General features: G+C 28.8%; 3 protein-coding genes across 3 annotated transcripts in view; all 3 read left to right on the top strand.

Moving 5' to 3' along the window:
• The window catches only part of LOC107442171 (gamma-tubulin complex component 2), a 33118-nt gene extending 31504 nt beyond the window's left edge, over window positions 1–1614 (top strand). Inside the window, exon 26 of the mRNA XM_043042880.3 lies at window positions 511–1614. Coding sequence (XP_042898814.2) covers window positions 511–586 — 76 coding nt within the window. The 3' untranslated portion in view covers window positions 587–1614. The remainder of the gene's footprint in view (window positions 1–510) is intronic.
• Window positions 1615–7861: 6247 nt separating this feature from the next.
• LOC107443685 (histone H4) lies at window positions 7862–8565 on the top strand. The gene has a single exon (XM_016057632.4). It carries the CDS (start codon window positions 8060–8062, stop codon window positions 8369–8371), a length of 312 nt encoding a protein of 103 aa, XP_015913118.1. The 5' UTR covers window positions 7862–8059; the 3' UTR covers window positions 8372–8565.
• Window positions 8566–13832: 5267 nt separating this feature from the next.
• LOC107443684 (histone H2A) lies at window positions 13833–14491 on the top strand. Its single transcript, XM_016057631.5, has one exon. The coding sequence runs from the start codon at window positions 13952–13954 to the stop codon at window positions 14324–14326; it is 375 nt and encodes a 124-aa protein (XP_015913117.1). The 5' UTR covers window positions 13833–13951; the 3' UTR covers window positions 14327–14491.
• The last annotated feature ends 1949 nt before the right edge of the window (window positions 14492–16440 follow it).

The raw sequence follows: 16440 nt of genomic DNA, 5'->3' as shown, positions 1-16440 counted from the left end.
ATTCAAACTAAAAGGTAATATGAAATTATCTTTTGGTAAACAAATTCTATCTCCCTGAAATTTTGATTTTTTTTCTCCATCCCTAAATAGAGCTTCCCGTGTAAGGATTAATACGAGAAGTTGAAAGCATGTGTTTTAGATTACAAGGGGTTAATTTTTAACAAAAAAAGTTGCGATTGTGAGGCAATTAATAAAATATTTAGTCACCCTATGACCAGTAGTAACTATTAATTTTGTCCTATAATTGTGTATTAAATTATATTCATTATTATTGAAATAATATTCAAGTATTACTTCTAAAAAAATGTTCAGTCTTGTGAAGAGTGGCACCTTTAATAATCTAGTATTAGTGCTTGCAACTACTCTGCTTAGATTGTGTTATTAATTTGCATAAGCATTTAGTTCTTGAATAATAAAAGAAAACTGCATATATTTGTGGCTGAAAATGTTCTTATTTAATAAGAAAGTAATTTATTTTAGTTTTAAAATGCACTTTATGTTTTTTTATAGATTAGATTTCAGTAGATATTATGAAGAGATGAGCCAGAAAGAACTTGAAAATTTAGATCATGTTTTCTGTTTATAATTTATTGTTTTTCTCATTAAAAATTTACATATTGTATTTTATTGTTATAATCTTGTTGCATTTATTATGTTAAAATAAAATAAATGAATATCTGAATTGAATATGCCCTAAATTTATTTAGTGAATATTTACTATAAGATAAAACTATTTATATGCAAGTTTTCACACAAAAATTATTTTTTTCTTTTAAAATTTGTATGTACTATCTAATACCTCAAAAGCTCTTCCTCATATAGCAGAAGTTTAAATCAGTATTGAATTTTTATATATAATAATGTGATTTGCAAATTGAAAACAATATTAAATTATAAAGAGAAAATTACTACAACTACATATCATAATATATTTTATACTGTATAAAAATAATGTTTTCATTTCTGAACTCCTGTTATTTTTGCCAATTGTTATACTTTTAAGGTTATTATTATTATTAGTCACATAAATTCTTATCATTCACTTAGCTGACTAATAAGAAATTTCACTATTCTCTTCTAGATAATATTTTCATCATATTGAAAAAATTCTTTTATTAATATTGTTAGTAATTTTTTGATTTTCATGTTATTTGTAGTTGTGCAAAATTTTTAATGAAAATTATTTTGTAATCTTAGATATTTTTATTAATATCTAAGATAAGATATCTTAGATCTTTAGATCACTGTTCTTTATCTTTTAATACTAAATGAAAGTTTATATTTTTCTTCCAAATGGAGCAATGGAGATATAATGTTCTTAACACTGATGTGGCTAAATACTAGTAGTTTTGTTTACAGATTGAAGTTGCTATCATTAAAGTTATTTTTAATAACAACCGTTGCGTAATAATGTTTTCGTATTTAATGCATGTTATTCTTAAAACTGTCAATTAACAATTGTAAGTTAATTAAATTAACATGTAAATATATCAGTTTCGAATTGTGCGGAAAACTTAAAAACATGCCAACCTGTAGTTGTATTGATATACAGTTCTTTGTAATAGTGCCATTAATATAATGTACAAAATATGAAATAAAATTTTGTTCTATTTATATAATTGAAAATTCCTTATCTTACTAATATCACACACATACACTTGCCTGTTTTAAATGTTTAATGTTAGTTTTTCTCTCACTTTTTAAAGTACCCTTGAATTTCAACATATTTTTACTGACAGTTTTGTTTTTTATAAACTTCTTTATAAAAAACATTTCAAGTCAACTAGGTTTCCAAATATTTAAGTATGATAGCTTTTTAATTTTTGTATCAGGTTTTAGATAATACAGTGAAACCTCTCGGGTGCGACCACTCTCTTTTCCACAGTGCACAGTTGAATGATTGTTAATGGAGGTTGGTCGTTCTTAGGGGTTACCTTCATTGACCTCAAAATGATGTCAAATGTGCATGTGCCTTTTTTGCAAGAAATTTTAATTTTACTCAGTGTCATTTTCGTGATGCAGAAATGTCACTTGTGTTCGCATCATGAAAACCAGATCAATAAATAAAATTTAGAGCCAATAAAAATGACATTTAATTTTACATCATAAAAATTAGAGTGATTTTTTAAAAAAGGAGGTATATTTGTTTGAGATGCTTAGTTTTTTTCGAAAATAAGAAATCATTGGTACTGATCGACTTTAGTGCACTCTGACTGAAACATGATGAACTATTTACTATCATTATATTTTCCACATAAAGAGAACACAGATACACCGCAGCAGTTTTGATAAAAAGTTAAAACATAAGAAACATGTTTTACAAAAATTTTAAGTCAAATGACTTTAAATTAAATTATAACAGAAATTACTGTTATCTCCAAAACAAGTCCCTTATGGTTGTGTCCCGTATTAAAAGATAGTTGAAAGAAAATTTACAAACGTCAAACAACAAAAATGCAATAAAAAAACACATATAATTACAAATAAGGTTACTTGAAAGGTTAATTTACTATCATTTTATTTTATTAAAATGATCAAATTTTTTTTAATGGTGACATTGACGTTTCTCCACAGCCATATAATGAAGCTAATTTTAGACACATTTATTCAATTTCACTATCCTCAATAACTTTATCGATCAATGTAAAGAAATTTTGCTTGCGATATTTACTCACATTTACTAAAGTTCTTACTCAGACATCCACTCTACCAGTATCTAGAACATGGGGGAGGAGAATGTACATATTTCACACAAGTACTGGTTAAATTAAATATTAAAAGCTGATCAGTTATGCATCAAGAATTACTGTTCATTGTGTTTATCAGAACAACATACCAAAGGATTCCTACGGACTATCCATCCATGAAAAATTCACCTTACCTGTAGTAGGTGTAGGATATCTGTGCACCTGGATAGTCATGATTTTAACTTTTTTTTAGAAAAGTCATGGATTTAGATTGCCGAAAAATCCTATTTTTAAAATGTAATTAACCCCCCACCACACACACACACCCAATTTCATGGTGTTCCGAATATCTGGATTTGTAACAAAATCCCCACTAACAGTCATATTTTATTAAAATATAAAATGTTTCTATCGGGTTCTTTAAAAATTATCTTCTTTCAAAAAATGAAGGAAAAAACAGAATTCCTATAGTGAATTATCTTTTATACTTGTGTGATTTCAGAATTTTTTTTATTATTTATTTTAGTTTATCAATTTAAAATTATAGCTGAAGCAGGCCTGTCATTGGCGGATTTATTTTTATTCCAAAATGAGAACAGAAAAATCAGTAGTATTTCTTTTCTTTCCGATGAACAAGATCTTTAAAATATAATTTTGCAGGAAAAAAAATTATTTGCTTTTGTATTTTTTTCAGCTATTTTATTGCTTCAACTCCTTCTTTACTCTTTTTTTATATTTAAAATCCATGAAGATGCAGAGTATAACAGTTTTGGTCATACCTAACATTTCAATGAATGTTATTATAATGCTTTTTTAAATTTATTGTTGTTTTTGCCGGAGAAAATGGTAACTTCGTTATGTCATGAAAAATTCTTGGAATTAGTCATAATTTTGAAAATCTAAAATGTAGCAGATATCCTGTAGGTGGAATTTAAGTCAACTAAGATTGACTATAGTACAAATACTTAAAAAATTTTGACAATGACTTGAATGTGATGACCAATGGAAATGATTAGTTAAGTTATTGTAGGCAAGTGATGAAAAATTAGACAAAGTTGTCTGATGTACGCCGATACAAAATTTAGGCTAGCAACCAGTGGCTGTTGTTCAGAAGTTCCCCTTTATGTAAATCCTTTATTAAAATTGAGCTGCGCTGGTTTAGTGGTTAATGCACTTAATTGTTATGATGAACTAAATTTTGATTTTTCAGTAGCAGCTTAAAGTCCAGCTAGATTCAGATCGATGGATACCAATAGTTGATAGTCCACCTACAACTACCAGCCTAGGTGGAAGTCTACCTAGTTTCAGATCCATGGGTACCAACCAGGGCTTGAAAAACTCAAAAGATTCAGATCGATTGGTACCAACAGTTGATAGTCCATCTAGGACTACCAGCCTAGGTGGAAGTCTACCTAGTTTCAGATCCATGGGTACCAATAGTTGATAGTCCACCTAGGACTACCAGCCTAGGTGGAAGTCTACCTAGTTTCAGATCCATGGGTACCAACCAGGGCTCGAAAAACTCAAAAATTTTACCTGTCCCCGAGGACGGCTTGTCCAACAATGTACCCGTCCTCCTTTGAAACTAACCCGTCGCTTCTAAATAATTTAAAATATAATTTTATCTTATTTATTGCAAACATTTATATAATTGCACAATGAATTAGTAGTTACTAGGATTACATTATACAGTAATAAAATATATACTAGCTTACTAATAGTAACCTAGTATTTCATTTATGAAATAATTTAAATGACAAAGGTCAAGTTATGTGGAATGTCAATTTATCAGGGGTACTGCGTTTTTTAAATGATGTTATGATGCTTGCCAGATCTACAATCAAGCTAATGATTTAGAGTTTTCAGTAAATCTGAAAGGGGTTTTCCATTTAGGTATTTATAATTGTGTTTAACGCTTCTTGTTTATGACTAGTACGTTATGTGTTTTTTTTAACAGTGACGTCACGAGCTGAGCGGTACGTGATCAGAGGAATTGTTAATTCCTTTGTTAGAAATCCACAGCACAGAGCAACTTTTCTTTTGTTTACAGATTACGTGAGCATGCGCATTTAGTCTAACGAAAGAATTAACGAGATTTCTAGATTGGAGGGTCATTTTAGAAGTGAGGCTCTAGACTTTTGTAAGATAACAAAAATTGAAAATGTATCCCGAACATTAACGGGAAAATGGCTGACCGAGCGGATGTCGGATTCGAGAAATTTATTGTCCGCAGGGAATCTTTGACCGCCAGGGACGGGCGGTTTTTCGAGCCCTGGTACCAACTGTAAAAAGTAGGTGCATACTAACAGAAAAGTAAAGGTGGTATCAACACATAAAACAAAAAAACCAAAGATTAGAAATTTTAAAAAAATATTTATTTACACATGAAAAATTAATTTTTGTCCAGACATCTTTTATTTTAAAAAAATATGTATAGCAAACATTTTACATATCTAAGTAATTATACACATAACAGAAAATTTCTGATAAGAGTATTAATAAGAGAATATATACTAATATATTGAGAATTTATTTTGTTTTGAGAAAATATTTTCATATCATTTAAGCCAACATATCAAAATTAATTTAGTGTGGGTTTTTGGATCTAAATTTCTATTAAAACTTTAAACTACAATCCAAAACAAGCACTAAAATATTTCTACTCTATTTTTTATTTTTAATTCACAACGAAGTTATAAAATATTTGTTGATTGTAATGTATCAAATTTCAATTGCAAAGTTGCCTTAATTACTTAAAACCTCCTATAATAATCTATGCCAAACTTATTAATTAAAATTAATTGGCAGATAAAGAGCAATCAATAAAAAAAGTTAAGATATATTTTTATTTTAAGATTTCTCTCATTTTTTAGGAAGCTCTATTATGCAAAAATATGAAAAGACCAAATTAACGATATAACAGGGGTCTGTTCAGGTTTTTTTGAGAGGTACCTATTTCATGAAAATTTAGACATAATTTGTGAAAACTAAAAATTATATTAAAAAATCAACACAAAAATATGGTAAAATAAGAAAATATTTTCAAAAATTGTCACTACGAATAAAAATTATTTAGAACAGGTAAATTTCTATATATTTTTCCTCATAATTCAAAAATAATTTTGCTGTTGTAAAATTTTGTCCAAATCTAAAAATCACAGTCCATAGTTAAATTTCCACTTGAATTTTTTAAAAGCATGCATTTGACAGTATTAGCGCTAAAAGTTTTTTTCATTATAAAAACATTTTCGACTAGGTCATACAGGAAAAAAATTCACAGAGAAAAAAATTTTTCATAAAAATTAAAGGTCTGATAGAATAAATTTACAATAGTGTTTAAGATAATGTTAGAATGTTTAAAATAATGTTTTAATTTTGACTTTCTGCAAAGTTTACAGAGGGGAGAATCATCGTTTCATTTTAAAAGGCTCAGTAGGAGAACTTGCTTTTTTAAAAGTATTTTTGTGAAACTACCGTTTTTCCTTAAGTTGAATTTGTGTAGGTACCGCTAAACGGTAGTAAATTTACCTTCTACAGACAACTGTATAAATAAATGAATTAGACACTTACAATAAATTTTTCTAAATTTAAATTCATAGGAAATTGGAAGCTATTTAACAAAAATATGATAAATGATTAAAAGTCTATTAATTATCCATAATATCATAACTAAAAGTAAAGATACTATATATATAGTATAATACACAGAGTTCAGAATTGTTGGACAAAAAGTAATGGAATTAACACTGAAATGATCAACATCATATAAAATTTTATGAAAAAAGTAAACACTAATATCAAAAACTATAATAAAAGTAACATCTTCTTGTGAAGGCCTAATACTTTCAATATTTGTGAACAGCTATTATTACATGAAAACAACAAGCAATTCAGGTGAAAGTAGCATATAATTATAACAATGTAAAAATTTAGAAATGTAACAATTTCCTTAAAAAAGAAAGTTTTGGCAGCATTCATCATTCTACGATTTGTATTTCCTAAATTCATGAACAGCTTCTACTTTCAATAAGACCTCAAACAATTCTTGTGATGGAAAATCATCATATTCTATAAGATGTACTAGTTCAGAACTTCCGCTATCAGAGAGCTTTTTCTTTAAACGTTTTGTAAATATTTCTCTTTGTTTATGCATATCTTCTATTGAGAGTAATCCTTTTTCTTTTAAAGAAAAGAGTACTTTCAATGGCTGAGCATATTCTAGTGCTAATCGAACTGAATTTTGAACATCATCATCACATATTATATGATAAACAGAGATGTTAAAGGTTCTTTTTGATATGCCGGCAATATTTATTTCTACCGGAATTAATTCCTTGCAGCGGTTGATGCAATCAAATTCGTCTACATATGTTTCAACTTTACAAGAGGAAGGAATTAAAATAAAGAGTTTATCAGACATATTTTTTATACTATGCCTACTTTTAAACATTCGAATTCGATGTTTTAAGTCTACATGTGGATGTCGAAGAATGTAATTTAAATAATTGTCATAATAACACAACGCACTACCATATCCTAACGATAAATCATTGTCTATAATCAAGTTCTCTGATTCAGTTAAAGATGGCTTATAAAACAAACGATGAAAAAAGATAACTAAAAATGTGAAAAGCAGCAATATAAGTTCTTGAGGAACTTTATAAAAATAACCACCAATAACGATTAAATTCATAAAAATATATAAAATAAGATGTGAAGTTTTCTCTCTTTTTAAGAGATGCTTCCTAGCATCTTTCAATGTTAATGAATAATAAAGATGAAAAATATCTTTCACTAAAAAATAATTAGAACATGTAGAAAGTGGTAACGAAAACAGCCAAATATGTCCAAATCTTTCTTGCGTGAACAGTAATAACTTCAAAAGATGTAACATGGATATGATTCCCTTTATCATCTTTTTGGAAAAACTAATATTACTTTGATATAATATGGAACAGTGAAATCAATAATTTTTTATCAAATCAAAATAACGGTTGTTTTGTTTTTATGTAAATTAGCCATTTCCGACTGCCGATTTTTGTAGCTTTTACAAAAGAATTTATTAAAATGCGCTCTAAGCTACTTATTTTTGTAAATTTTAAATACTACATATTTACGCAATTATGAAAATGTATATTAAGAAGAAATAAAATGGCAACAGTTTTTTAAATTCGCTTTAGCTTTCTCACAGGTTCAAAGCTGAATACGAAACTTTCATTGGAGAAAATTTAAGGCTTCTCACAGGTTCGCAAATTACGTCATCATTTTATTATTATTTTAAATTCGACAGAACGCTTTTGTCGTCTGATCTAAATCGACGTTGCATATCTATTGTGTTTGTATCGCCGAGAATTTTTGTTTATTAGTTCAACATGTCTGGTCGTGGAAAAGGAGGTAAGGGCTTGGGTAAAGGAGGCGCTAAACGACATCGTAAAGTACTTAGAGATAATATTCAAGGAATAACCAAGCCTGCTATCCGTCGTCTTGCTCGCCGTGGCGGTGTTAAGCGTATATCTGGCTTGATATACGAAGAAACCCGTGGAGTGTTGAAAGTGTTTCTGGAAAATGTAATTCGTGATGCTGTGACCTATACTGAGCATGCTAAACGCAAAACCGTTACAGCAATGGACGTAGTTTATGCGTTGAAACGACAAGGCCGTACTCTCTACGGTTTCGGTGGTTGAACTTCGATGAGATGCTCTCTAATCATTCCTTCATCTATCATATATTTTGTGAGAACTCCTGCGTATTCTGTAATTTTTACTTATTGTCTTTGTAAGTCTAATTTTGACTAAATTTTTAATTGGATTTTAATGTTTGGAGCTGTCATTTCAGTTTAAATGTATCTTTTTAAAATAAACATCTTTTAGTAGTTTTATCTTGCTTTTCTTCTATTCATGCTTGTCTCTTGATTCTATTATGTATATAAATGTCTCTAGCATGTTATATATGCTCTAACTCTTAAATCTTCCTATTAATTCTAAAGTCTAATATTCTAGAAGTATCAAGTTAGCATGTTTTTCATACTTAAGGGATTTTTTATTAATATCTGAAATTTTTGCATAAATGATTTTTCAACTTTAAGTGTATTTAAATTCCTTTAATAGAAACTAAATACTGCTTTTTTGGCTAAATTAAGTTTAAGGCTCTGTATTTTCTCTATAAATGTGTAGTGTCAAATGTTTTAAAAAAGGATTAGGCAATGTAGATTTGTAGAAAAGTAGTTTTTTCATAGATTAGCTAGAAATGCCTATAATTTACTATTTATAAAACTTTTCGTGGTAATGTTTACTTTAGCAATGTTACAGAATTTTTTTTTCAACGTATGGAATTAAAGTGAGAGTATTAATAGGCCTGTACATGAGAACTTTCATTAGATATTATTGAATGTTTTAATTCTATGATAATCTTGAAGAGTATTACGATGCTGCGTGCACCTACATCGATGACTTAAGAAACAAAATGTTTCCTTTTTGTACTTTCTCATTTCGTAAATTTTCTGAAACTATTGACTTTATTTTTTTTCCTTTATAGAAATTAGGTTTACTGTTTTACTGACTTGCATTAAAATATGCATGTGAATAAATTCATGTATTTTCACTAGAATACTTATTTTAGAGTAAACCACGCAGGAGATTTAGTAAGCAGTGATAATGTAAACAAATTCTCGTGAAATGTAGCTTTGTATGTTTAATAGATAAATATATCATTGGGATAAATTAATAGAATGTAATACCTGTGTATGGTTCTTTTTCACTAAATAAATAAGCAGGTTCTGAATTAAAACTTACATAATTTGAGGAATAATGAAAAGGTAGATTTAAACTAAAGTATATTTTATCTTTATTTGCAAATTAACAATGTTGATATGAAACTAAGGCAAACAAGTTTAAAAAGCACAAAAATATTTATAAAATACAGACAGCTGTTTCGGATGCTCAAAGGGCAACCTTCAACAGTGCAACAGATCTGCACTAATGAAGGTTGCCCTTTGAGCATCCGAAACAGCTGCTTGTATTTTATAAATATTTTTGTGCTCTTTAACATTGTTTGCCTTAGTTTTGTATTTTAGCACAAAGGTCGCCCACTTGTGTATTTAATGTTGATAGGTCTGATTTTTATGGAAAGCATGAGAAATTCTATTAGTGAAACCTCCCTTACATGTTCATATAGCCTGTGGATAGCAATCTAAAGTGTGTAAAGGTTTAAATATTTTTTGACTTAAAAACTTGAATTATTGATTCTTTTTTGGTTATTCGTACAACTTTTTGTTGTACATTAGGTTCAACATTAAAAGATACATAAACAATGCATCACTTGTTTAGATAGCGATTATTAAAATATTGGCATATCAGCATAAGGTATTGGATTAGTATTGTGTAATTCATTACACTGAAAGAATAACTCAAATTTCCCAATGTCAGGGCTGATTGTGTTCCGGAATTTTGGCTATCAGTGATCCGGAGTTTGTAGGTCCAGAAGTTTCAAAAAAATCATTGATCACAGAAGTTTCCGGAAATCAAATTTTCAATGGTGGAACTTAAAAACACAGTTTATTTTATTTGTTTGTAAGGGAGAGCCAGAGAGATACTTTATAAGCTTATATTCATGATTAATATTCATTTTTTATCAGTAAATAGTTGTTATAATCATAAACTCAATAAAGAAAGACATATTTGTAAATTTTAATTACCTCTCCAGGTCATCATAGCTATATGTAAAATTTTAAATATATTTTAAGTAAACTAAGAAATATAGGAAAAAAACCTTGTTTAAATTTTTTTTCAATTTAAACTGTTTTTTTTTTTTTTTTTAACTCAAGAAATTTTCCGGAATTTTGACTTGGGCTCGCAATCACCCCTGTATAAGCTTATATTCATGATTAATATTAATTTTTTATCAGTAAATAGTTGTTATAATCACAAACTCTAGAAAGAAAGACATATTTGTAAATTTTAATTACTTCTCCAGGTCATCATAGGTATGTGTAAAATTTTAAATATATTTTGAGTAAACTAAGAAATATTGAGAAAAAGGAGAAAAAAAACTTGTTCAAATATTTTTCAATTTAAACTGTTTTTGTTTTTTAACTCAAGAAATTTTCCGGAATGATGTGACTTTAAGATAACTTTAACCTAACTAAACTTAATGAAGATTGAATTTATTAAGAAAGATTGAAACTTGCTTCGTAGTAAAAATTAAAATTAGCAGTGAACAATTATCTTAAGATTTTTCATGTCATTCTCCCAAGCAAAATATTTCTCTGTCTAAAAGTTATCTGTTTTACTAAGGTCCTTAACCTTTTGAGTCCCAGAGGGTATTTAAAGAAACACTGCTGAAGAATTCAAAACGTTATCGCTCTTTCTCTAGATGAGTTCAGAAAGATCAAAGCAGCGCAGTGGTCTTTTATGTCTAGAAATACAAAGAGTTGCAACAGCACTTTATTTTACATTGACGAACCGCAATCGGATCGATGGTGCTTCTTGTGTTTGTTAGATAGCGAGTCTTTTTCTCGTTGCTCCGTGAAAACTATTGCAGTTTGCAAAGTGATCAGCAGTATTCTCCCGTAATATGTCTCGTTGTTCATAACTGTGATTCAAAATGATTAGGTGAAGCAACGCAAAAAGTAAGTAAAAATTAATCTATATTTAATGTTTAACTTTTTTTAAATTTGGTGTATCTCCCAAAACATACATTGTACTACATGTACGTGACTGCAAAATACAACGCATTTATTTTGTTATGTATTATTGCATTATTCTACCGATTGTAAAATTTACTAGTCACATTAAAAAGAGCTGTGTTATGTACTTGTGTCAGTAAATCTGAGTGTGCGACTTCAACAATCAATAACACACCGTCGGTTGTCTACAGTGTTCGAAATGTACTGGGTTTGCTCAATAGCGTAACCGGTCTGCTTGGGGCTCAAACACTTAAAGTAAACTTTTGCTCTAAAATAAAATAAAAAATTCGTTTGTTTTTAATTATTTTGCAAAAGCTTTGTATTTCGATAACTTTTAAAGGTGGTGAGAGGCCGGTCTAAACTGGAAGTGACCTTTCCTGTGAAATGCACACTATTTCACAGGATTCTTATTTCTTGGGAAAAATCTCCTACATATATGTTACTAATATTCTAAATAAGGTATTCTAACATAAGATTTAACCGGTTAAATTGGCCGGGTACTCAGTAATGGATCTTAAGACTAAAAACCAGTCCCATGTACCGTATAATTTTGGGTATTCAGTTCATCTTAAAAATTTTCCTTTCAAAGGATTTGAGGATATTTTGCGTCAGCACCGTGGTCAGTGCAAGGCGGATGCGGAATACCCTGGCTTCTTTGTCATCAATCGTGCTCATTTTTCTCTTTTTACCAAATATTGCAGAGAGATACAGCACTCGCTTGTAGCTGCTACAAAATATTCTTGGTTATCTATGTGCTTCGGGAAAAACTTATATGCCTTGTCTCTATTGAATACAAATTATTAAGTTAATGTTAATGTTGGTTTCTTATTACTGAAATAAAACTGGCTTTTTGGCACTTAATGAAAACTGAGAACAGAAGCAGTTTGTCGGAATATGACTTGAAATACCACCTATCAAAACAGACAAAATGAGATGAATGCAGCTTGAGGAAAAAAGTAATGTGGTACAGGAATGTAAATACCATTTTTTAAAGTTTATAAAACCTTGAGTAATAGTATAAAATCAATCTGGATGAGCAATTTATCATAATTTATTCTTTTTAAAAGCTGTGTTTTGAAAACAGTTTTAATTTCTTTTACTCATAGGTTGGTAATCTAAAATAAATCTTAACGCCCTAATTCTGGAAGAAATAAGAGGCTTTGATGAAGTTTAATAACATCTAAACTTGTAAAAAACATGACAAAAACAAATTTTATGCTTGTTTTCTGTTTTTTGGTTTTACTAAGTTCAATACAAACCAGACCTACAAAAAAAAAAATTTAACATAGAATATCCGAGAACTTTTACTTTTTTTTTTTTTCATTGTTTCAAATCTTAGAAACGAAGATACATTAAAATATATAAAAAATATTAATCACTTTTTTTAGTATTTTCAATGTTCTCTTCTATACAGGTACCAAAAATGATAATCTGCACCTGATTTCTGCATTACCACTGTATAATAAATTCAATGTCAATAGTAAAAATACTTTAAATTTTGGATATCAAAAACAAACAATATAAGCATTAAAAAATTCAAGATTCTGGGACAAAAAAATATTCTTAAGCCACTATGAACAAATATTTTTAATGAATAGAGATATATTAATAATTATAACACTTAAACCAAGACATTTATTTTCAAAATTGTCTTTATTATAATTTTTGTTGGAGGCCGAATAATTTAAACTGATCACTTTTTTTTTTGGTACAAGTTCTTTTACAACAAACTTTAAAGAAGCGAAAAAAGCTATAGTATTAACCAAATGCTTGTTATGTGTGTTAAATACATAAAAAAAAAAAGAGATTGAACCATTTTAAAAGGATGGAAAAATGAAAAAGTCAAAGTATAAATTTTTCCTATTAAAAAAAAAATCAAGAAATTATGCTATAAAAAAATTCGATGAAAAAAATGTTTGTATTTACAATATATTCGCAAAAAAAATTTGCATGCTGATGTATTAAACTAAAAAGATCATTAAAAAAAAACTTGCTTTACACCATAGCAATAACCAGCATTTTAGCTATAGGATATTTAACTTAAGAAACGTAACATTCTATTTCTTCATGATAATACGTCAAAATAACCGAAACGTTGTATAAAAACTAAAGCTAAAAACCAATTAAACTAAAATGAATAAAATTCAATTTCTATAAAGTAGCTGTGAATAAGATTTTTAAGTGTTAAGTACACTTTTTTTTTTTTGTCATACACCTTTTGATTTCACATGTAACTTTCAAATTCTGTATCTAAATATTAAAAACAAATAATGTTATTTCAAATAATTATTATTTAATCCCTTCAATTCTATTTAATAACGAAATCTAATTGTTTACAAAATAATAGCCACCATATGGCAAAACAAATACAATCAAATGTCACCGCAATGGGCGGTACTCAGTTTGCTGCAGATAAATCAGCCATTGGAGGAGAAACTCAGTTTCTGATTGGCCGTCACTCATTCTCGGGTTTCTTTTATAAAAACCAAAATTGCGTAATATTTTTTATTGCTCTCAGCTTTGTTGTCGTCTGCAGAAATAAATTTAGTTAAGTTTTTGACATTCTTAAAGCTTAGTGAATATGTCTGGACGTGGCAAAGGTGGTAAAGTGAAGGGAAAGAGCAAGACTCGATCTAGTCGTGCTGGACTTCAATTTCCAGTGGGTCGTATTCACAGATTATTACGTAAGGGTAATTATGCTGAACGTGTAGGTGCGGGAGCTCCGGTTTATCTTGCTGCTGTCTTGGAATATCTCGCCGCCGAAGTGTTGGAGTTGGCCGGCAATGCTGCTCGTGACAACAAAAAGACTCGTATTATTCCTCGTCATCTTCAACTGGCCATTCGAAACGATGAAGAGTTAAATAAGCTCTTGTCCGGCGTGACCATCGCCCAAGGTGGTGTTCTGCCTAATATTCAGGCCGTTCTTTTACCTAAAAAGACAGAGAAGAAAGCCTAAAACTGTCTTCTAGCATCCCCGCATTTTTCGAAATTCTCATCTAATCATTCCAAAACCTCGCTGTGTTTTTAGTTTTGCGGACTTGTGGATTTTATTTTCTATTTTCGAACATTATTTGTGATTTGTATAAGTGTAAGCTAGCTGTAATAAATTCATTTCGTTTAATTTTTGCTTTAATTATTCATTTAATTTTATTCTATGGTTTGTCTCCTCTTTCAACAAGTTTTTAGGTGGTAAGTACTATTTTTCTAGCTGGTATACATGCAAAGTTAACTGGTGTATTTCGTATATTATTTGTAGCTTCTACTGTTATGCAATTTATCAGGCTGTTAAGTCTTCCTAACAAGTCAGGTGATAACTGGTAATATATATTTGACAGTATTGAGTGTGACATTCTTAAACCTTTTTAAGCATTTTTTAATTTTAAGAAATGCTTTTTTTCACGAAGTTTAATATTTTATTGTTTATGTATTAAACTTTTATCTACATAGTTTTTTGTTATTTTATGAGCTAAATTTTATATTTTTATCTTCCGGAGAAGTTTCAAAATAAATGCATTGTAAGCTTGTTTAGATAAGTCATAATTGAGTGAGTTGGTGAAAAAGTTTACTATTTGATAAAATTTGACTTAATATTATAGGTCTGGTGTGATGCTCTTTGAGTAATTGGCATTTTTTAAAATTAGTTTTGGAAAAAAAAAAAAACTTGAGTAATTAAACTGTATGATTGTCTTGTCTAGTTGCATCTTTTATAATTCCAATGTCTAGTGTGTTAAGATAAAAAGAAGTTAAAGCATTATGTTGTATACACAAACTTAATGTTTCAATTCAGTAGCAATATTGTGAGATTTACACCAATGAGAGTTCTCTTATCTTTCAGTTAACTTTCTAACCAGTTTCATGTAAAGTTTAGTATTCAAGAAGCCATTTTTGTTTTAAAAGAGACTAGAGTTAATATATATTTTAACCAAACCATTTCTTACTTATTTGAATCCATTGCTAATTTTTTGATGTTGTAATTCTTATTTGTAAAATTAGAAAAGTACCAATCTTTGTACAAAAAACCTGGAAATTTGTTTATGTTTGAGTTTATGGAAAAAGTACTGTGCTCTAGACTAGTGAGGTACAATTTTCAAAGAGATACTTTTAAAACATTTAATTTTATAATAAAGTATCTTGTAGAGATATTTACGAAAAGGAAATTTTATTGCAACAGACAATTGATTGAAAACTGGTAGTACTTTGGTAAAAATACATGAAATTACTGCATATCTATAAGTGGAAGACATTAAAAATTAGACATAGTATAATTTGTAATAGGACATTAGATATGATATGTATATATAAAATTTGTGTTGTCTCTTTTAATCACTTACATTTAATTGCAGATTGACAAATATGTCATTATAGAATAACCATGGGTGCAAGTCTTCCGTCCCCAGGACGGATTTCCGTCTTTTGAAAATGTCCGTGGACGGAAACAAGACTGACTCGAAGACGGAAATCGGAATTTTTTTTTTTTTATATGTCCATAAAAATATTTTTTTAGGTCTACGTTATTGGTCTACTTTCTTATGTCCTGTTGTTATTTTATCAAAAGACAGATGAATAAATATTTTTTGTGCAGTATTTAAACTTGATGTATTATGGTAAAGCTTTCTTAGATAGTTTGCATATGTCGAGGGGGTATCGTGTATGTTAGGTATTTCAGTCAAAAAATTTTCAGTCTTGGCCTTTTATCAAACTTGCACCCATGAGAATAACTTAATATGCTTACAAATCCCATAATGAAAGAAAAGTAATCTAAATTTACCTTTTAACAGTTTTTTAGAAAAGCTATGTTAAAATAATTGCCTTTTATTTTCTGTACTGAAAGATTTAAGAACATGTTTATTAAAATAAAATTGTGTTTTGACGATACAACTCTAAATATGTTAAAAGCATACTCTTTATTAATGCTGCACTTAATCTAGGTTAACTGTATTTGAAGATTAAAACCATCTCCTAATTAAAGATTAAAAAGTGCTTGCAAAAATTTCCCATCGTCCATGTTTGCCGACATCATGCATAAGTCGTATCTTCCAAGTTTATTTTCTGTGCTACCGTAAAGTGCTT

This window comes from Parasteatoda tepidariorum, chromosome 8 (genome assembly GCF_982258835.1).
Source record: "Parasteatoda tepidariorum strain Cologne lab strain chromosome 8, Ptep-v5.0, whole genome shotgun sequence".
NCBI lineage: Eukaryota > Metazoa > Arthropoda > Arachnida > Araneae > Theridiidae > Parasteatoda > Parasteatoda tepidariorum.
Note: the sequence above shows the minus strand (reverse complement) of the source record. Positions and strands in the feature narration are given on the sequence as shown.

What these genes read in the sequence shown, in the direction of transcription:
- LOC107443685 (XM_016057632.4), top strand. Translation starts at nt 8,060, where the DNA reads ATGTCTGGTCGTGGAAAAGGAGGTAAGGGCTTGGGTAAAGGAGGCGCT.
- LOC107443684 (XM_016057631.5), top strand. Translation starts at nt 13,952, where the DNA reads ATGTCTGGACGTGGCAAAGGTGGTAAAGTGAAGGGAAAGAGCAAGACT.